The sequence below is a fragment of the Ctenopharyngodon idella genome, chromosome 12, assembly GCF_019924925.1.
Source record: "Ctenopharyngodon idella isolate HZGC_01 chromosome 12, HZGC01, whole genome shotgun sequence".
NCBI lineage: Eukaryota > Metazoa > Chordata > Actinopteri > Cypriniformes > Xenocyprididae > Ctenopharyngodon > Ctenopharyngodon idella.
In genome coordinates, this window is record NC_067231.1 from 19,199,231 (window position 1) to 19,222,851 (window position 23,621).

The 23,621-nt window shown below is 36.4% G+C and overlaps 1 protein-coding gene across 2 annotated transcripts in view; it reads right to left on the minus strand.

Annotated features, from left to right (window-relative positions):
• The window catches only part of myo1d (myosin 1D), a 76,879-nt gene that overhangs the window by 3,699 nt on the left and 49,559 nt on the right, over nt 1–23,621 (minus strand). For both annotated transcript variants that reach the window (XM_051914238.1, XM_051914239.1), the window contains 5 exons: nt 22,534–22,757; nt 21,575–21,713; nt 21,363–21,467; nt 21,135–21,248; nt 16,689–16,843 (listed from right to left, as the gene is read on the minus strand). In XM_051914238.1, coding sequence (XP_051770198.1) covers nt 16,689–16,843; nt 21,135–21,248; nt 21,363–21,467; nt 21,575–21,713; nt 22,534–22,757 — 737 coding nt within the window. The remainder of the gene's footprint in view (nt 1–16,688; nt 16,844–21,134; nt 21,249–21,362; nt 21,468–21,574; nt 21,714–22,533; nt 22,758–23,621) is intronic.

Below are 23,621 nucleotides of genomic sequence, written 5' to 3' on the forward strand. Positions count from 1 at the left end.
AACCGGAGTCAGACACTGATGGAGAGACTCAGGAAGAAGTTACAACTTTTAGAATACATCTGGACATTTCTGAATGGTTAGTGGATAAATTTATGTAGTTGCTGTGGAGTTGATTCAACTCATCAACTAGCATGTGCCGTCATGTTAATCTTTTGTGCAACTCCAGCATTGAATTGACCCTCGTTTGTGAAGCAGTCTGGCGTAAAATGATGGCATGGCAACAAAACTCTACTACAACTCTTCCTCTTCTCTAAAGAAGTGGAAACTGGTACACCGACACCATTGTCGCTTGCGAAAACAAAATGGCGGCGGCGTGGGTGGAAACATGCAGATTAAGGGGTGGTAATATTACAATAACTTCCCATTCCTACGACACTAGGGGAGCGAAATCTAAGTGGCTCGTTTTTTCACATGCTTGCAGAGAAAGGCTTACCAAAACAAAGTTACTGGGTTGTCCTTTTTGACATTTTCTGGGTGGGTAGACGCACCGTGGACCCGATTATAGCACTTAAACGCAGAAAAAGTCCAATTTTTATGTTATGTCCCCTTTAACATAAGAATTAGTGTACAGTAAATGCTTTTATAAAAATTATAAATGGCACATTTCTGCATTTAAATCCTCTAAATCTGGCCCCATTTACTTTTTTTAGTATAGGTGTTTAACGGTTTGTTTTTTAAAGAAAATGAGAGAAGAGTCTAAATAAATTCACATATTCTGTCAAACATTGAGCTTAACATGTACTGAACCCAGAATATTCCTTAAATAAACTCACATGAAGAATTCTTTAACAATAACTTCCTCAAACTCATTTGTAAACATTACTGAAGGTTTTATCTTTGTGTTTATTATAGTAGAACCACAACAACTCAATCATCTTCTAAATTAGAAGTCTGATTCAGAGTAGTGACCTTTACCAGGCAGCTTATGTAAGAAATCCTGCAGATGATAAACTCTCCATAAGTTACTGTACCAGCAGGATGCTCTGCCAGACGTTTCTATGGCAACCCAATGAACCCCATTATGTCTGTTGGCTGCTCCACTCAGCCAACAGACTGTCTAAACCAGCATCAATCTCTCCTATCATTCAAAATCATTTTCAAGGGTTCATAAACTCTGTTTTTACTCAGTGTACATGGTATACAGTATACAATTCCTTCAGCTTCCTGTTGAGGCAAAAATGAAAGGTTAGTCGATGAATTGCTTGAGGTGTAGTGGAGTTTTGATTGTAGCAGCAGGAAACGGCATGAAAACTGTAGATTTCCCCATACTGAGTGTCTCTCTGTGAGCCAGAATCTCTCACACAGTGCTGGTCGAGCAGACAGCTCTGCATGGCCCACTGGAAAATCAATTCTTTCCAGCCCTCCTCTCCCCTGTGCCTGTGCCCTTCACGCCAACTGACTCACCACCTTTGAGGCCTGCTCTGCTACTCAGAATAGAAGGAGTATTAAGGGAAGGTAAAGGGGGAGGGGAGCACTCAGGAGATGCAGAGGTAACTGCTAAGTACCACTCAAGTCCAGTTGTCTAGTGGCAGACAGCATCATGACTGTGTCTGTATATATATCTCTACTCATTCACACATTTTTCAGTTAGGGGAAATTTTCAGTCCCAAAGCATGAAAGACAGTGTCTGACAGTTTCTGGTTTCTACAGATACAAAATGACACCAAGTATTTTGACACTAAAATCACACACTATATCAAACCAAGTAGCATTTATTTTAAAGAACGATTTCCCAAGCATGCTTTGCAAGAAAATATTTCACCAAAAAATAAGTTTGTTGTACTTAAAAATGATATTTACAGTACATCTTTTTAAAGAAACTTTATGTATGCATTTTATATAAATTAATATATTATTAAATTATGCTGTGTATACATGCACATATAACACTATAATAAAATACCTGTCATGTGTCATCATGTGTTTGCAGATATATTTGGTCATCCAAACCCCTTTGACAAAATATTTTCTTGAAGTAACCCCCGAGATTTTAAGTTAATTCAATAATTTAACAGATAATAAAAAAAAAAATTATAATATTTTTAGTAAGTGTTTAGAATGTTTTTATTTTTATTTTACATTTTTTAAAATAATTTTTATTTTTATTTTTAAAATTACTTATTTATATTAGTTTTACATTAAGAAACCCTTAATGCAACAAAATTCATCAGGTTTAAAGTGTGACATAGTGTCTCCAAATATTTTGGGACCACTTTATATTAAAATGACCATCATTGTATTATTAAATGAGCCCTTACTGACACTTTCTCTCCTACTGCCACACCAGCAGATGCAACTAAGGTTCAGAAAGCTCTTAAACAGTGTCTTAAGATCACTATTCTGCATCTGTACTTATCTGCAAAAGCAATTTTGGCTCTAGTACTGTAGATTTAGTGGGTCGAGGAGAGAGGGAAAATGGGAGGAGAGAAGAATTAATGTGTGTCTGCAACATAGTCACGCCCCACCTACCAAAATAGCAGATATGCCCTTGGGCTAATCCGTCTTTACATCCTCAAAAAAAAAAAAAAAAAAAAAAAAAAGCTAAAAAGTATTATGCTTGCTGTGCACTTGAGAGAAGAGAAGCAGCATCCCAGCATCCTTCACTTCATACCACCCCACCCAAGTAATCAGACTGCACTGCCTTTCCTCACATGGTGCTATCACACACTTCACGTGTCTCTCACCCTTGCTCTCTCTCTATTCTATCACACACACACACACACACACACACACACATTCTCAGGCTGGAAGCACCTTTTTGAGGTTGCTATTATTAAACCTTGTCCTAGGGATTAGAATAGAGAGCACATGTTGTGGTGGTGGAAGTAATTTTTTCACCATGATCCCTAAATAAAAAATACGGAATAAAACCAGTCAAATTATACCTCATTGATTCATTAATGAACAATTAAGCTTTGCTACATTTGATTTTCATTGACATTTAGTTGATTTTCAATGTGTGAAATCTACCAAAAGGAACATGATGTTCATTGAAGCACCAGCAACGATGATGAATAAGCCAAGTAGATAGATTACTGTAGGAAATATAATTATTCAGATTCCTCAAATCTGTCTGTGCAGTAAAGCCCGCCCTCTAAAACTACTATTTATCAAACACAAGCAGGAGCTTTAGCTTCTAATATGTATCAGATTAGTGGCAGGGCTTCATTGCCTCTGCTCTTTTTCACAATTTTAAAGAGAGCTGTTAAGGAGGAGATTACAAAGTAGGTCATTTAGAAGAACGGGGAGAAAAGGCTTAGCAAGAAGAAATATTGATCAAAGCTGGGGCTCTTCTCAAAGAACAGCAGGCATGAATGCGAAAGAGGGAAACGAGAGTGAGGAGGGGAAAAGAGATAGAGGGATGAGCAAGTAAGTGAAAATGAGAGAGCAAAAGTATAGGACAGGGAGGAAACAATGGACGACAGAGAGGCCAGACCTACAGGGAAACCTACAGTTAAAATGTTGTCAGGTAACCTAAAAATGTGCTTCAGGTGGTAACATCGAAGGGTATGTTTACACGACAACGATGTACTAAAAATGGAAACGTTTTTCCTTTGCGTTTTTGTGTACAGACGACAACATTGTCAAAATGATCCCTGTCCACAAGGATCCACAGAAAATACTTCAAACGCTGTATTATTCATGCCAGGCCGGTAGTTGGCGATGTCACTTTGTAAAGAAACACTACGCGCCTATAGACTAAACACGTAATATGCATTCACATGACGTCACCTTTTTCAAATGTTCACATTTTTGTTGTTTACATGGAAACAACAAGAGTATAGTTTTTAAAAATTTGCACTTTGAATCCCGTTTTCAAAAGTTTGCATTTTCAGGCCCTCAAAATGCTGAATGTGTAAGAGAACGGCTAAAACGCACAAAAAGTTTTACATTTTTAGTTGAAAATGGTGAAAATAATAAAAAATAATATGTGTAATGCATATATTATTATATTTAAATATATATAATAACGACAAAGAAAACAGACATATACAATTATGACTAAGGGTCAAAGGTCAAATCAATCATGAAGTTTTGGATACAATATTACACTCCGACTGGTTAAAACAGCTCTTAATATGCATCAAAGAGTTAATAAACATGACTCTAATATTAATCAACATGATTCTAATCAGATCAAATCAGGAAGTTGTACATACTTCCTATGGAATATCTGCAAGATTTCAAGCTTAACAGACACCTGCAGATCTGCTCATTGACTAAAGACAGACCCCTGTGTTCCAGATCAGGAAGTGAAATTATCAGGCAGCAGATGCTGATGTGCATCAGTAATATTTAGGCGATAAGTTTGCTGATAGTGTGCAGATACACTTCCTGTTGAGAGTTCACAGAGATCAAAGTGGAACCAAGATTACCTGTGCTGAAGGTTTAGAATCAATAGAACTGAATCTGATGAACAGCAGGTGTGAAGGGTGCAGTATGGACCTAATGATCTGAACATCTTCCAGACTTCTCTCCCTATCTCTGGGAAGGTTGAAGAAAACTATTAACTGATTCAAAGTAGACAATCTGTTCTTCAATAGTCACAATACAATAGGACAGATGCCCCATGAAAATCAGCACACTTTATACATACGCCACCCATTGTTATCTGCCCTGCTGGCTACTGAGGAGACAATGTCACTTCCTGAAAGAATCCCCATGGGAGCTGCACAATCAAAATGACATTTTTTTGGACAATACCTCTAAAACACTCCATTTCTGGTCACTCAAAGTCATACAGTATAAAAATAATCCTGCCTGTAATGGGAGACACTTTTTGAAAAATCGACATGCTGATATCATGATATAAAGGCCTAATAGCAAGAGATCAATAGTGTTAATGCAGATTTCCCAGAGCATGGCGGGTTGCAAGGACAGCCTGGCACTTCATTTGCAGCAAGAGGCTGTTGCTGGATCCAAGCATGACTTACCAAACATCCAGATGTATATTTACCCATAAAGCTCCTTACTGTCATTCATCAGTGTCTGAACATCAAAGCACAGAGTAAAGCCTCAGCAGAGGATCACTGCAAGAGGGTCAGTGTAGGTGACAAGTCAAAGAGTTAGGTTAATGAGATGAAAGAGATGTGAAGGAAGAGAGGATAGACTGAGAGGAAATGAGAGGCTGACTGAGGATGAAGGTGCTTTGAGTGATTTCAGATGTTTTGCTAACTCCACACCATTTCTCCAAAACCAAGCTTGATATCAGCAAAATGATTGACAGAAAGAGGTTGACTGGACTTAAGAGAGATGGACTGTTTTGCTCATTGACTAAAAAAGGCTGTTTCTTTGACTAGTGTATTTCTAGCATATACACTACCATTCAAAATTATGGGGTCAGTAAGATTTGTTAAATATTTTTGAAGTGCTTATGCTCACCAAAGCTGCATTTCTTTAATTTAATTTTAAAAATAGTAAAAAATACATTTTAAAATGTAATTTATTCTTGTGACTGCAAAATTTTCAGCAGTGTTACATGATACTTCAGAAATCATTCTAATATTTGGTGAAAACAAGAAACATTTATTAGCTATTATTAGCTGTGTTGTTTAATTTTTTTTTTTTTGTGCAAACAATGAAACATTTTTTAGGATTCTATTTAAAGTTTAAGTTGAAAGAAAAAACATTCATAACATTATTAATGTCTTTACTGTTACTTTTGATCAATTTAATGTATCCTTGCTGAATAAAAGTATTAATTTCTTTCTAAAATAAGAAATACATTACAAAATTAACTAGCAAATATACACATTAATCATCAGATACATACTTAAAATTGAGACTTTCTCCTCTTGGAAAACTCGACTGAAGTATTGATGACACATCCTGCACTACACAGATTTTCATCCAATCAAACGCTCTCTAGAATGAGAATGTCCCTCCTTCTAGCATCATCTGAAATGACTAGTATGGCTAAATGCAGGGGCGGAGCTAGGGGTGGGGCTAAGGGGGCTGGAGCCCCGAATGTTTTTCCAAAGGCCCCGAATCTTTCAGGTTTGAGGTTTCTTAACAGTGCTGTCAAAATATATTTTTTCTAAACATATCTCTCTATCAAAATATGTTAAACAGTTCAATATCACTTTCCTGCAGTATCCATACAGCGTTACCGGCAGCGCTTTCTCTCTCTTCTCTCTGACAGCGAGTTCAAGCAGCGAGCCACGCCCCCCGTCACTCACTCAGAGCAGCGGCAGGCCTCAAGACTCTTGTTCAGTCCGGTTGAAGGATTTTTGTTATGATATAACAACTGATATGACAACTTTAGCACATTTGTCAGCTAACCATTCATTCAGTGTTTCCCATTAATGACCCTGTGCCGCCGCCACTAATGAACTGAAAATTGAAAACATAGCCAAAATGGTCTCTAACGTTGTATTTTGCCAACAAACCAAAATTGAAACCGTGATATGGCTTTGTGCCTTTATAAAACAGCAAAAGACTGTGATTAAGTATATATACAGCCTGTTTGTGCTGCGTGTTTTAAAGAGAAGTGCGCGCATTTGCTCACGCGATCAGCTGGTGATCTGGTGATCAAAATAAAAGCTCAAGGATTTATCTTTTGCAAGTGTAGAAATTAGTACAAAAGTACTGTAATTTTCCTATAGTGTTGTGTAAAGTAAAAATTCTCATTTATTTATTTATTTACAATGCATTTGTTACAATATATGGATATTACTGTCATATGACTAATTATATAGGCCTAAATCATTATTACATTATTATATTATTGTAATAATTGTTTGGCATCCTAAAACACATTGTAGACTGAGACTCTATATCACAACTAAAAAGATGTTTGAACCATCTTTAATGTCCAGGTACAATGCTGTTTCTTTGGTCAATTTGTACTCTGTACATGGGTTGAAGCTCTTAATTTTGAGCTTCCAAAGTGCACCAGATTGATGCATTTAACCTTAAAATGTACAAAACTTTCTTTAGAAATAATGTGTAATTGTATTAGTAATAGTAACAATAATAGTAGTAGCAGCAATTAAAAAGACAGAAACTGTAATTATGGTAGTGGTGGAAAAGATAGCAACACAAATGTAAATGTATAAGCATTTGATTTTGTTCAATTAGTGAGTGGAGATGAAATGAGAGGATGGTAAAGAAACAGGAGGTGAGGTAAAATGGCTGTGGAGACATTAGATGCAGAGCAGGTGAGAATCACACAGACGAAAAGGGAGAGGAGGGGGTTGTACATGAGCCAACTAAGCATCCTCCCATAATCACATCTCTGGCTGGTTGGAACGCAGAGAGTGAAAGAATGTAAGACACAAGGGCAGTGGGGGTGGAGCGGTGTGAGAGAGAATGAGACGCAGCAATGCAGAGCTAGCACAGGAGAAAGTAGGTCAGATTCATCCACTCCAATTCAAACGCACACTAGCACAATATCATATCCATCCACCAACACTCCAACATCCATTTAAAACCCCCAACCTGTTCGTCAGCTAAGCCTTTCTCTCCATCAGTTCATTTCAGGATGACTAAACACACAAACACATCCAGCTCATTAGATAGCACAAAGCTAATCTGACAGAGAAACAGCAGTTTACTGTACATACTTGATGTGTTTGAATTTTCTCCAAAGAGAAAATATTCTAATAATAAAGTAGATGGCAGTATAAAATGAGATGAATGTGATATTGAATGTGTACTCTAAAAACCACAGATTTATTTTGAAGCACTGTCCCTAGTGGTGAAGTTTCCTCCACGAGCTCATTGCTCATTTTTGAGTGCTGTGTCCATTCATGGAGCTGGTAACACAGCATGCATGTTAATTAATTGTTCTGATTGATTGATATGTTGTGCCTGACAGTGTTTAGTGTTCAATTTTTTATGTCTGAAGTTGTAGTTGCACCACCTACTGGACTGGATGGTGAAGTGCTGGATGGAACACAGGAGAGCAATAGCGGTTGCTACAACTTTACCGTAATGATAATAGACAAAAAATAGTAATAATAAATTAAAGATACACAACATGTTCTAGTTACTGTAATATTGTAGTTATTACTTTTAATGCAATGTATAAAAAGGCTTAAAGCAAAAACTTGGCACACATAGTATATTAATATACACTATATCGTTCAAAAAGGGGTAAGATTTAATATATATATATATATATATATATTCTTCAGCAAGGATGCATTAAATTGATCAAAAGTGACACATTTATAATGTAAATATATAGTAAAGACATTTATTTTACAAAACATTTCTATTTCAAATACATGCAGTTCTTATGAAATTTCTGTTCATCAAAGAATCCTAAAAAAAAGAGTCATGGTTTTCACAAAAATATTAAGCAGCACAACTATTTTCAACATTGATAATAATAAGAAATGTCCAAATCAGCATATTAGAATGATTTCTGTAGGGACATGTGACACTGAAGATTCAGCTTTAACATGACAGGAATAAATTACATTTTAAAATATAATAAAATAGGAAACAGTTATTTTAAATTGTAATTATATTTCACAGTATTACTGTTTTTACTGTATTTTGATCAAATAAATGCAGACTTCTTTCAAAGTATTGACTGAATGATATTGTAAATACACTATAAAAAAAAATATAAAATATTATAATAAAGGTCTATTTTGAGTCAATAGTGTAGGTTCCACCTGCCTTAAAACTTCATACTGTTGACTAAAAAACAAATGCAGAGGAGACTTTACCACTGAAGTGTATATGTATGTACATTGGAGACTGCAAATTCCCATTTTTTTTGTTTCGCTTGGATGGGGTGAAATGAGTTTTCCCTCTGCAGGCTACTGTAAGCGACTCATTTACATACGAATTCCAGTATAATCACTGCAACAGGCAATTCATAGCAGCCTTTACCTTGGAAGGATAGGCAAATGGAGCTATTTAGAGAAGCATCGCTCTCTCTCTCTCTCTTTTACTCATTAGTATTCTAAACCGGCAGGCCAACTAATGGACTAAATATCAGACAGACATGGATCGTCTAGTTGCTATGGGAACTGCATCTGCAGCACCGAGAGTGAGGTGAGGTGAGAAATACAGAGGAAAAAAGAAACAGAGCTAGTGGAGGCTCAGAGAAATAATGGAGGACAAAACAGAAGAAGGAAAAGCAAAAATGAAGCACTGGAGGGACAAGAGGGGTGCAAACTGGACAATCTGGAGCCTGAAAGAGCTTTCAGCATGAAGAATGACCTTGCTGAAGGACACAATGATTGCAGTCAGCACCTCAACACAAAGTCGCTGGCAAACAGACTAATGAGGCCTGAAAAAAAAAACCTTTGCATTATTGTGTGCATTTATAATACAGCACATTAGGCACAGAGTAGCTTTCTTGCTGTATCATGCCCGCTTCTCATTACACTGATGCTAGAACACACACTTAAGCCAGCAAGTGTCTTTGGAATTAGAAACCTGATCCCATCAATGGAAGAAATTCACTTATGTCTCTGCTCTGAAACTCTTCTCTCAAAGTCATGATTGATTTATAAAGAACGAAAAGTGCTGCTGCACAAATTACAGTTTGGACAGAGATACTCTTATTAATGTTACATTTTGTGTTTTTACATTGATATAAAAATGCTGGGTTGTTTCAACCCAAATTTGGGTCAAAAATGGACAAACCCAACCGTTGGGTTATATTTTTAAATTAAATTTTTTACCCAATGGTAGGGTTTGTCCATATTTGACCCAAATTTGGGTTGAAATAACCCAGCAATTTTTATGCTGCCTTCACGTGCTATAGGAAATTTGATAATTCCCACTTCTGAAGTCGTGATTACAAGCTTATCGCATTCAAGTTTCGACATGAAAGGGCGTTCATGTGCAATTTTATACCTAGGAAACTCGTATTTACGATAATTCCGAGAGCACGTGAAGGCAGCATTAGAGTGTAGGTTTATGGAGATTATTGCAGTTTAGTTGAAAGAAAATGATTAGCCACACTGTAATGTACACTACCGTTCAAAGGTTTAGGGTCAGTAAGATGTTTTTGGATGAAGTATCTTATGCTGACTAAAAACAGCAATATTGTGAAATATTACAATTTAAAATAACTGTTTTCTATTTTTGATTCATTTTAAATTGTAATTTATAGGCAAAGCTGAATCTTCAGCATCGTTACTCTAGTCTTCAGTGTCACATGTCCCTTCAGAAATTATTCTAATATGCTGATGTGGCACTCAAAAACATTTCTCATTATTTTCAATGTTGAAACAGTTGTTCTGCTTAATATTTTCTGTGGAAACTGTGATACATTTTAAAAAAAGACTGATGAATAGAAAGTTCAAAAGAACAGCATTTATTTGAATTATTTAACATTACAAATGTTTTTAGTACTTGCTAAATAAAAGTATTAATTTCTTTAAAAAAATAAATAAATAAAATACTGACCCCAGTAACAGTAGTGTAGGCACAAATCATGTTTAACTCAAACCAAATTGCTAAAACTGAAATTCAATTTAAAGGATTAGTTCACTTCTGAATGAAAATTTCTTTAGAATTTACTCACCCCCATGTCATCCAAGATGTTCATGTCTGTCTTTCTTCAGTTGAAAAGAAATTAAGGTTTTTGAGGAAAACATTCCAGGATTTTTCTCCATATAGTGGACTTCAGTGGGGTTCAATGGGTTGAAGGTCCAAATTGCAGTTTCAGTGCAGCTTCAAAGCGCTCTACATGATCCCAGCCAAGGAATAAGGGTCTTATCTAGAGAAACGATCGGTCATTTTCTAAAAAAAAAAAATATATATATATATACACTTTTTAAACACAAATGCTCATCTTGCACTAGCTCTACGATCCACACGCATGATGTAATAACGTTACAAATGTCATGTGTGATGTAGGCAGAAGTATCCAATCCAGTGTCTACAAAGAGAACGTGCAAAGATTAAGCCAAACGCCCTTCACAAAAAAAAAGTTAAAACAATGATATCGGACGATTTTGTAGTTGGAGGAGGAAAATTAGATTAAGTTTTTCGCCCTTCCGTGGTACTTCTGCCTACGTCACGCGTGACCTTTCAACGTAATGCGTGGCGTATCGCAGAGCAGTGCAAGACAAGCATTTGTGGTTAAAAAGTTTATAAATTCTTATTTTTTAAAAAGAATGACTGATCATTTCGCTAGACAAGACCCTTATTCCTCATCTGGGATTGCATAGAGCCCTTTGAAACTGCACTGAAACTGCAATTTGGACCTTCCACCCGGTGAACCCCACTGAAGTCCACTATATGGAGAAGAATCCTGGAATATTTTCCTCAAAAACCTTAATTTCTTTTTGACTGAAGAAAGAAAGACATGAACATCTTGGATGACATGGGGGTGAGTAAATTATTAGGAAATTTTCAGTCAGAAGTGAACTATCCTTTAAGTTTAAAAGTAAACTATCAAGGAAAAAATGGCAGGATATGGGAACGCAAGCCAGATTAAAGCAAAGCTAGATTTTATTATTCATTTATATATTTATTATTTTTTATATTACTTAAAACTAGGTTTTTGCAATTTAATAAAATAAAGTGATCAGATGTACTGTTATTGTAATCGGCAAATTGAGCTTAGTGTTTAAGGACAGCACACTCTTAGTAATGTGAAACAAGACCTTGTCAGTCTTTGTCACACATTAAGGATGTCAACTCAAATTTAATTAACTGATCTGCTTCCTTCTCAAAAGTGCACTGGAAGGACAAACCTATGTGCTCTGATTGTTCAATGTGGCTTAAATCAACATCAGTCAATGAAACACATTTTACAAATGGATCTTACTACACTACACAACGACATTACATACAGCCTAGTTTAATCAGTTTAACAAGAAATCGAACTGGGGTAGTGAAGAAGTGGCCAGAACCGCCATTATCCCAGTCCCATCATGCTTTGCAAATTGCAATCAGGTCTTAACCTCAGGACTACTGCTATGAGGATTGCTGTAAATTCCTCCTCTTTCACACAAACACGCATATTCAAAGTCTTTGTTACCCGTCCTTTGCTGCACTGCAAATTAACAGAGTTACGGCGAAGTGAAGATTGGATTCTAGCCCAGTTTTGTTAGGGAGGGCATGGAGGTCATTCTGAGGCACTCTGGGTAATAAGCACACAGAAAGTGATCAAAGAACAAACTGGGATCAATAAAGAGTAATGGAATGTGATTTTGCTGAGTTGAGAGAGCAAACAAAGAGAGAAAAAATTAAAAGCAATAAAGCGAAGCCCAGAAGCTAAAAGAACACTGAACCTGAAGGATGACTTCATATAAGTAACTGCTGATTATTGTCTAAGAGCATTTCAATGACCCTGTGACCTTCTATATGCATGTCAATATATAATTACAGTGACAGGAAATGTAAAGCCCCCCAACTTGCTTTCCTACTGCCTGAAGCACAAATCTTTGACCCCTAATCCTTAACACTATAATGATGTCAGAGGTTCAGAAACGACACTCACTCAGACATCCAAAACTCCTGGTTACTCTCCCAGGAGCTTTGAAACAGGATTTGAGTCCAAAAGCCACCATTCATTCCCTCAGAGAAGTGTTAAAAGGAGACAGACTTAATGAATTCCTGTAGAGAACTCTTTCATTTAATTTCACAGGGCCTTTTAGTTCAAGCTACAGTGATCAATAGAGACAAGGGTCCTCATTCAGATGAGACACTAGCTGAGCTGACACCAACACCTTTGTTTGGAGCCCAATTTAAACAGATTACACAAACACACTGGATTTGGCATCTCTCAGTGGAATTCCCTCTTTTGAAAGAGTTACACAGGCTAATAATGGAGACTGAGGACTTTTCTTGCTGCAACAAAGTAGTCAACAGAATCTCATGACTCGAAATAGTCTAACTAATCCTGATCCAGGTCTTCACACGTTCTATTTAGTGCATGAGTGAAACGCTCCTTGATAACTGTGACAGGATGAGTGACAGCTACAGTGATGCAGACAGATGTGTGTGAGAGTGCGCGCATGTCGACCAGAGAGTGTGTGGGTGTGTATCTGTCGGGCTGTGGTTTGAAACTCTTTGAATAATGCTTAAAGGCAGGTGTGATGGCTGGAGTGTTGAGGCATTCCCTCTGTAGAGAGAAAGAGGTGCAGTGCTTCCTGTGTGCTGTGCATGCCAATGATGAAGAGCCCGGTTAAAAATAGAGCTGCAGTCACACAACCTTAAATATTTAATCTCCTACATCTCAACTCTGGAAAAGAGAGAGAAAGTAGGGTAGGATAAGAGAAATATTGAGCCTCCACAGGCAGCATTTTAAAGGGGTAGTTATAAAGAAGAAAAAAAATTTGATTCTTCAATAAAAGGAAAATTTAAAAATGTTGCCTTGGCACTGAAATAATTTTAAGCTGAAGCACTAAAATTACTAACTGGGAAAAAAATAAAAAAAATAAAACAGAATTAAAACTAAAGCTGAAAACTTAAAACTTAAAAAACTTAATTTCAATTTTAATTTTCAAACAAATCATTTAGCTACAGAATACTTCCATGTAAGAAAGAAGAAAGTCATTTGAGAGTTTACGATTTTGGAATGGCATGAGGGTGAATAAATGATGACATAATTTAAATTTGGGGGTGTGCTATTCATTTTAGGCATCACACAGTAAGTAGGATCCCAATGCAAAGTTTGCTCCAAAAAGGTAGGCAGCATAATGTGCAAATTCAGTGGATATTCAGTATTAGCCATGCACATGCGTTGTGCTGCTCACATAAACAGCGTCGTCCAATACTGAGTGTGGTTCATATACCTCTTGGATTTCATCTAAAATATCTTAATTTGCGTTCCGAAGATGAACGAAGGTCTTACGGGTTTGGAACGACATGAGGGTGAGTACTTAATGGCAGAAATTTCATTTTTGGGTGAACTAACCTTTAAAAGTACTGCATTGTTAGCTTAGCAACATGCTAGCATAAAACTCAATAGTGAAACGAATTATAAAATGAGTCACCTGTGTGGTTTACTTGAGGTTCAATGCTGCCTAAATAGAAAATAGACATTTTGTAACTGGGCAAGAGATGCTGGAATGATGGTGAGGATAAACACAAAGCAAGTTTCAGAGAAAAATAAAAATGTGGAGAGAGAAAATGGGCACTTAGAGATATAATCCTCTTTTTACATAAAACACGACTGAGTTATCAGAGACTTTGTTGACAACATTCTTACTGCAGATAAGAGGGTTACGATTTTACTCGCATATGGCACAGACTGTGCTAGTCAGACTGATTTTCAATAAATGGGATGCTCTTCCGATCTATTAATAGCACAGAAGAAACGGTTATGTCTGCAGTTTTCCCGTAAAGCCACTCTGGCAGAAAAGTCAAACCAATTTAGTGTCAAACCTCAACGAAACGTGCCCAGAGATCCAAACTCACTTAACGTCCACATCATGCATAATGTGATGATGTTCGGTATAATTGAAAATAATTTAAACAGACTACTATTTTTGTATCACTAACTCTCAAAAGCTGCTATACAAGCTCTTTCCTAGATGTCACAGTTGAAATGGCAATAGGAAGTGAACTGAGAGAGGAAGGAACAGCCTTCTCTGCAGTGGCTAGTGCTCAGGCTGCTGTGCAGGACAGCAGAGGAGAGATAAAGGTTAAGTACACATCTACAGGGAGAGGAAAGCAGCAGAACACAGCAGCCTCAGAGCCTGGCCTTTTGTTCGGCGAATGGATCACGCTGATGGATGGATTCAGAGAGAGCTTACGGCTGCAGGTCATTAGCAGCGAAACGTTAGCAAGGTGTTTTCTAAAAAAACACCCTGCTTGGGGGACACAGGGGCTTTATTTACAGAAAAGCAGTGAAGCATCTTTGTAAGAAAAGTCGATATCACTTAGCGCAGTTGTTTTTGTAGTTGAGCTACAGTCTTCATCTATCTGGCCAAGTACACATGATACAATGTGTATTCGAATATTTGAAGCATTAAATACACGTTGAGCTCTACCTCTGTATTTCAGAGCAAGCCTGAGGCCAATTGTAGTCTGATTAATGTGTATACATTCTGGACAAAGCCTAGGTCTGTTACTGTGCATGTTTTTAAAGGCTGTTTCAGGGCACTGTATATCTAGGGAGTTATGGAAGCTTGTTTCCGCCACTGAATAAAAAATAAAAAAGGTAATTGCGACTTTTTATCTCACAATTCTGACTTTTTTCTCAAAATTGCGAGTTTACATCTCACAATTCTGACTTTTTTTCCAGAAATTGCAAGTTTACATCTCACAATTCTGACTTTATTTCTCAGAATTGCGTGATATAAACCCACAATTGTGAGTTATAAAGTCAAAATTGTGAGATATAAACTCTCAATTCTGAGAAAAATTCAGAATTTATATCACACACTGGCAATTCTGAATTTTTCTCAGAATTGAGAGTTTATATCTTGACTTTATAACACACAATCTTGAGTTATTGAGTCAGAATTGTGAGATATAAAAAGTCAGTCTTTTTTTTCCTCAGAATTGGACTTTATAACTCACAATTGCGAGTTTATATCTCACAATTCTGACTTTTTTTTCTCAAAATTGCAAGTTTACATCTCATAATTCTAATTTTTTTCTAGAAATGGCAAGTTTACATCTCACAATTCTGACTTTCTTTCCTCAGATATTGCGTGATATAAACCTGCAATTGTGAGTTATAAAGTCAAAATTGTGAGATATAAACTCAATTCTGAGAAAAATTCGGAATTAAGAATTGAGAGTTTATATCTCAATTCTGAGAAAAGAAGTCAAAATTGCAAGAAATAAACTCGCAATTTCGAGAAAAAAAGTCAGAATTGCAAAATAAAAGTCAGAATTGCAAGAAAAAAGTAAGAATTGCAAGAAAAAAGTCAGAATTGCGAGAAAAAAGAACAATTCTGACCATTTCTCACAATTGCGAGTTTACATCTCGCAATTCTGACTTTATAACTTGCAAGAGTTTATAATTTGCAATTTGTGAGGAAAAAAGTCAGAATTGCGAGATATAAAAAGTCGCAATTGTGAGATAAAAAGTCGCATTTATCTTATAAATTGTTTTATTTCCGTGGCAGAAACAAGCTTCTATAGTGAGTGACTTGTATTATTGTGTGTTTGTGTTTAAAATCATAATCTGCCCTGTCAGGCTCATTTGACAAAAACACACAGATACGCAAAATGGAAACATTAATTCAGACTACCTTCATCTTACCCGTATCTCTTGGCTTCCCTCTAATCTCAGTACATAGACAGACACACACACTCTACATACCCCAGATAACCTTTTAAGTCCATCTCATTTTTTCTGGTTCATAAGCCATACAGAAAAAAAAAAAAAAAAAAAAAACATCAAAAGGGCTGTTATAGTGTCTACCGCCCGTCGATTTCAGGACGTGTAACCCCTTAGCCATCACAGTATGACACACCAGGGCATAATTTAGCAAACATCAAGCAGAACATCTATCTCCTTTCTGCACCATGCACGGCTCTTGTGCAATCATTTGGCAGCTTCTAGGAAGCTTAAAGTTACTCTCAAATCTAAAAGACACAATTTTTTCTCCCGCTTCATAAAAAGCCATAGGAGGTACCAATCCGACAGGGCTAAGCTGGCTGCTCTGTCCTTAAACGCCCTGAACTGGCACCACAGACAAGAGAGTGGGTGAATTATTACAATTGGCATTCTTAGCCTTATGTGCCCTGGCCCCGTCCCCAGAGTCCTCTCCCAAATCGCTCTCAGGAGCGCCCCCTACTGGTGTCACCTTTTGAAGTGGCTGAGCAGGGTCCCCACCAGCTCTCCGATGCGGCTGTCCCCTGCTGGCACCATGCCTTGCAGGCACACGATTAGGTCCCGGTTGTCTTTGGTGTGGAAGACGACCAGCTGGTCCTTCCCAGGGGAAACACTCACTCCAGTCACCTGAGACAGAAAGACAGGGCGATGTGAGTTAAAACAGCACTCATACAGACACAGAAGACCGGCGTGCACTAATAAGCCCTGCCATAATTTAGTTCTCATTATCGTCAGCCTGCAAACATGGGCCCTGGGTTTTGGAGGTGCACTCACAGGAAACATTACACATCTGTTGGTACATCGAAGTGTGGGAGCAACTCATAATTCACTGTTTTACAATGAATAAGGTGAGACGCACTTCCAGAGCAAATGACCTTCATGTTATTTTAGTATAATTTATATACTATTATAGTATTTATAAATATTTCTAATTAGCTTTTATTTTTATCTTTTCAGTTTTAATGTTAATTTAGTAATTTTGTTATAATTTAGTTTTATTTCAGTTATAGTTTTAGTAATTTTAGTACATCGACTGAAACTTAAAAGAATATATGAAATGTTCCCTTAAGTTTTATATCTAATGTTTATCTTTTATTTTATTTCAGCTTCATTTAAATGAATTTGTAATAGTTTAATTTTAGTTAACAATAACAACACTGTTCAAAACAATAACTTAACATAGGGCTAATGATAATTAAAGGGATATTAGATGTTTGAGTGTGGTGGGTTAGTGTTTGGGACCTTAGGTTCTAATTCAACCAGGTGTCAGAACAGACTGCATATGTCAATGTTGTTACATTTCTATTATATGCAAAAATAAATTTAACATGCTAGTCAAAAAGGCAAGGACTTGAAAACACCTTCTGAAAACACATCTTTTTCAGTGTAGGGCTTTAAGCAAAAATGTCAAAAACGATCTATAGATTGTAATGTAAAGAAAATAAAAACTTTTTAAAAGACAAATAATAATAAAGTTGTCTGCCATATCAAAGTCAGTCTGGTTTAACCATCATATATGAAGCCACTTTACTGTCATTTGACAAGAAAACCCTAAAACAATCAACCTTTTAATGACATGGCAAGACTAGCTCAGGTTGGCAAATGGAGAAACCACAAAAAAAGTTAATATTAATGAATAAAAATTTCATGATATTTGTAAAATAAATAAATAAATAAATGTAACCTTGAAAAACAATGATTGAAAATGTTTCTGGAAATAATGATTAGACTCTACCGAGTATTCAATTTTCATGGTCACATCACTTGACAATTTTTGTCTCAAACATTATGCTGAAAATGCCAAATGTTCTTCAAAAGTATTTGAAAACAACATGAATAAAGATTGTATTTCTAAGACCTAGACTTTCAGACATATACTTATTTGACCCAAATACAACAGCAAGCCTCCATACATAACTGCTCTTATCCAGATAAAGCACTTGAAAACATGTGTTGCCTTTTCCTTAAGGTAAAATTTCTTTGTCTTTCATCCTCTTTATCTCTCTTATTCACCCAGATGGGGGCTAGGGTTCAACGAACACAGTCTGGGCTAAGGTAAAAAACAGCTAGGGGCAAATCGAGTGTACTAACTCCCCCGTGGATCAGTATTCCTGGGCAAAAACCACCAGCTGAAACTGAGACTAAGAAACTAAGGATTCTAACACCACACTGTCAAAAGATTCATCTAAAAATGAGCTTGGCTAGATGGGAACCATCTCTACCACATCTAAGATCTTGGCGATTGGCACATACAGAAAAGATGCAAAGGGGCGACAGCTGGTGTGACCAAATTAGGACCGCATGATAATACAGTCATTATGGGATGCCGGATATGAGCAATTTGTCACTTACAGTATGAGTAAATATTTAAAGAACAGTTACGAAAGACAAATGTGATCATGACACTGATGACCAGGCCAGAACAGGTTGTGTTATCCTGATATCCATATAATGCTTGTGGAAATATAGATCAGGCACCCCTGGTGTCTCTAATCGGTAGGGAATGAGTCACATTACCACTGACTTCCTGTGTTCGAAAATAATTGAAGGAGTAGTATTGCTCCCACTGTTATGTCAAATATTCATTATGTAAGTATCATGCATTGTGATTGTGTGCATTATAAGCTACATATCTTCTTTTTCTCCTTTCTATAGTAATACTGGGCCATTTTATTTTCATTTCTTATTATCATGCTGAGATTAATGAACCAAACAAACAGCATTCAGGAAAATAAATAGAATACAAAGAGGTCTTTGAAGAGTAAAACAGCCTGCAACAGGAGAGAAGAGATGAAAACAAAGAAAGTCTATAGAAGTGTGAAGACACAAGCAAGCCTGAGCAGAAGGAAAACACAGAGGAGGCAAATCTGTGCACATGCCGGAACGATACTAGACATCAGCTGATCTCCCCTCCTGCTCCGTCACCATGACAACCCCATCCCCTGGGATGTTGGCATGACAACAGTGGAGAAGGAGACGGATGAAGAAGGAGGAGCGTAGCTGAGTTGCAGAGTGGATTGTTTGGGGGGGGATTAACGTGGTGATTATTTATTTATTTTTTTTGGATAATATCGCTGTAATGTTTTTTTTAGGACATGGTTCCAGCCCAACCATTTAATAATGCAATCAGTGTCCTTGATATCCTTTTGTCTTTGAGGTGTTAGCTGTCACATAAATCATTTTATCCATTTCCCTGACCCATGCGTTCTGTGACACTGGAGCAATAAATATATATGTGAGGGGCAGGAAAGGTTTAGCTGGGCAGTGATCTTTCGCAAATCAAGAGATGTTAACTGCTCTTTTCCAGCACCCAAAAAGCAGATATTTTCCTGCATTGGGCAATTTCTTATCCAATTTCTAATTTGTGTTGAATGAAGAAAAAAAGAATACTTAATTAATCAATAATTTTCATTGTGCGTCAATTTCACAACTCGCTTCTTCTTCCATTATTAGTTCTCCTAGTTAATAAAGTACAATTATATAAAAAAAAAAAAAAACGTACATTATTTTTCAATAGTTTGGTGTCAGTACGTTTTTTTTTTTTTTTTTTTTTTTTTTAAATAAATATAAATTTTATTCAGCGAAGGAAGCATTACATTGATTAAAAGTGACAGTGAAGACTTTTACCTTGTTAAAATTCTATATCAAATAAATGGTTTTGAACTTTCAATTAATCTAAGAATCTTAAAAAACGCATCATGGTTTCCACAAAAATATAAAGCAGCACAACTAATTTCAACATTGATAAGAAGAAATGTTTCTTGAGCACCAAATCAGTATATTAGAATAATTTCTGAAGGATCATGTGACACTGAAGAACACTCAGCTTTGCAATCACAGGAATAAATTACACATTAAAATATATTCAAATAGAAAACAATTATTTTATAATTTGAAAAAAATATTTCATATTGCGATTTTACTGTATGTTGATGAAATAAACGGTGAGACATAAGACCTTAAATATTTTTTGGACTATAAATCATTAAAAATACAAATATCACTAAAGTTAATTTGTTTACTGATAACATATTTATTGATTAATTTATTAAAAATAAATAAATAGCTCAAGCACTCAAAGTCAGAATTCCAGGTCTATATTTAAACCTAATCCCTGAGACAAAAGGTTTGATGTGAGCTTTATTTCAAGCATAACAGAGAATTAAAGGCACAATATGTAAGATTTTTGCATTAGAATATCCAAAAATCACTAGCACAGTGTTATATATTTTGTTCACTTGTGTACTTACTACTTACATTATCCCAAATGTTTCCAACAATGTTTAAATCCAGAGAAATTAGCAATTTTAACCAGTGTAACATCCATCCTCATTGTGTCGCCTGTCAATGACGTCACATCCGCGTTATCTATGGTTTCCGGAAATGTAAAATATTCTTCTTACACAAACGCATCGCTTTGCTTGGCCTTTATTAACCCCCCGGGGCCACGTGGAGTACGTTTATGATGGATGGATGCATTTTTTTTTTTTTTTTTTGAGCTTCAAACAGGTGGTTTCTGTGCACTGCCATTATAAAGCTTTGGAGCATCAGGGTGATTATATATATATATATATATATATATATATATAACTCCGATTGTATTCATCTGCAAGAAGAAAGTCATATACACCTTGGACGGCTTGAGGGTGAGTAAATCATGGGGCAATTTTCATTTTAAAGTGAACTAATCCTTTAAGAAAATTACTGAAATGACTATTACAATCTGAATAACCATTAAAAAATCTTGATTACGACTATTCTTACAATTCAGTTGACTTCTGATATTTAATAATGTGATTGTCATTCTCTTTAAATCACTAAACTGTATTTAGCACTCTAAGTATGACTGGCAGTCGTATTATGCTGCTGTGTGAATGCAACCTATGATTACATATGTTAGAATAAGGTAGATATTTACATTATAGAGTGGGATGCTCTTCATGGGCTTGTACTGCTTGACAGGGTCCATTTTGTAGAGGTGGCGATCAGTGATGAGCAACGCTCTGTCTTCTGCTTTATTGAAACGATTGATCTGTTGAAATAATAATATTACATAGGTTAACATTACATGTAAAGCAAATATCTAAGACTGGAGCAATGATACACATTAACTGAGAGTCTGAACCGTTTATAACCAAGGACATACTTTGCGGACATTGCAGGAGAAGAGGATTCTCATGAACTTATCTTTCCTCTGCAGATCACTGGACACCAGAGTAAAGGAAGACGCTGTCCCAGGACTGTCCCTTTTCTAAGAACAGAAAAAACTTGGTGTTAAACATTCAAAACTAAATGTATAATAACTTATTTTAAATCATATGTTAATCTCAGATACATTGCATGATTTTAAACACTAACCAGGTAGTTGCCCTCCCAGGCTCTCTGTAGTCCTAGATCTGCTCTCTGCCCCTTCAGGCACTCTAATGTGGCCACTTTAGCCCTGACCTGCACCATCTCCTCTGGAGACAGGTTTTTAATGAGAGTCCAGGCCCACCATCTAAAATGTATTCAAATAAATATCATAAACACAAACTCTTGTTTTTTTTTTTTTAAAGAAGTAAATAAAGAAACATTAAGAAAGATTTTAAATAAATGTTTCAATAATTTAACAAAACGTTTGCATGTTAAAGAGTTCATGACATGAGAAATCAAATTGTACTTGATCTTTTGACATATAAAAGGTCTTTGTACCATTAAAATATCCAGCAAGTTTCATAGTTTAAAACAAAGCATTTATTTAATCAAGCTCCAAAAATGGCTCGTTTTGATATTGTTAGATTATTGTTAGATACTGTCAGTTAGATTTTACACTCAAGTTGTTATGCTGATAATATAATTTATATTGGAAAAAAAAAAATGTTTAAATGCTGTAGGTGCACATCTGCTGTGAGATTAAAAATCTAAACACCAAGAATATTATTTTGACTTTCAGGTCATTTTGTACATTGTTTTCAGGGTCAGAGCTGTGTTAAGGCTCTTGTGAATAGATCTTCAACAAGACTTTGATCCAAAGATCAATATGTGCTTCAGGCTCAACAGCCCTGTTGAACGCAAGACAGCCTTTCCATACTTAAAGACCTAGGAAATACACAAGCCTATAGCGAAAAAATAACATTTCCTTGTCCAACAGTGATAAAGAGCTGAAAGCAGTGGAGTGAGTCAGAGACATTACATTGTTATGGTAACATTAGGCAAAACCGTGTTCCCAGTCACACGTCTGACGCTAATGCAGCACAGCTGAAGCCATACATGACTACCCCATGAGTCACGCAGAGCACCAGTGAGCCTGTCCACATCCTATCCTCCGTAACTCTGACCTGTTGTAGATGTTCCTCAGCGCCTCCTCAAACTTCCGCAAGACCTTGGGCGGTGTGGGCCACTTCACATGTTTGCCATGATCCTTCATGCCACGGACGTTTTTGAAGCGCCGGTTAACCTCTCGGATGTATGACTTAACCTTGTATCGTCTGTATGCTCGAATGATGATAAGAGCGGCACGCATGCGGCGGTATCGCATTCTGGCCAGTGTCCCACGCCATACCTGAGTGAAAGAGTGAGAGAAAAGAGTGTGAGTGAAATATCAAGATTAACATTGTAACCTAATGCAAATATCACTATGAAAGATGAAAATTTTAGACTATCTCAAGGCAAATAGAAATAAAGAAAAGAGAAAACCAATATCAACTACAGACAATCTTTACTTAAATGGTTAGTTCACCCAAAAATGAAAGTTCTGTCATTAATTACTCGGCCTCATGTCGTTCTTTTGTTCATCTCTTAGAACACAAATGAAGATCTTTTTGATGAAGTATGAGAGCCTTCTGTCCCTCCATAAACAGCTACACAACTTACACTTTGACGCTTCAAAAAGTTCATAAAGAGATTGTAAAATGAATCCGTATGAATTTAGCAATTTAGTCCAAATTTTCTGAGGAGACTCGATCGCTTTATATGATGAACAGATTTATTTTAGGCTTTTATTCATATATAAACACTGATCAGCTAACATAAACAGAAACTCAACTGAACCTGAATGACGCGTGAGAACAAACCTCTTCCGGAAGCTCAAACATGCTGCGTAACACACGCGAATGAACCTCATTGGTTCTCGCACGTCAAGCAAACATGCTTGAGCTTCCGTTTACCACAACTGATGTGTGCGATGGTTAATGTTTATATGTGAATAAAAGCCTAAATTAAATCTGGTAATTGTATAAAGCGATTATGTCTTCAGAAAATTTGGACTAATACGTTCAATTCATATGGATTAGTTTTAAGATCTCTTTATGAACTTGAAGCGTCAAAGTATCAGTTGCGTACCTGTCTATGGAGGGACAGAAAGCTCTCAGATTTCATCAAAAAGATCTTCATTTGTGTTCCGAAGATGAACGAAAGTCTTATGGGT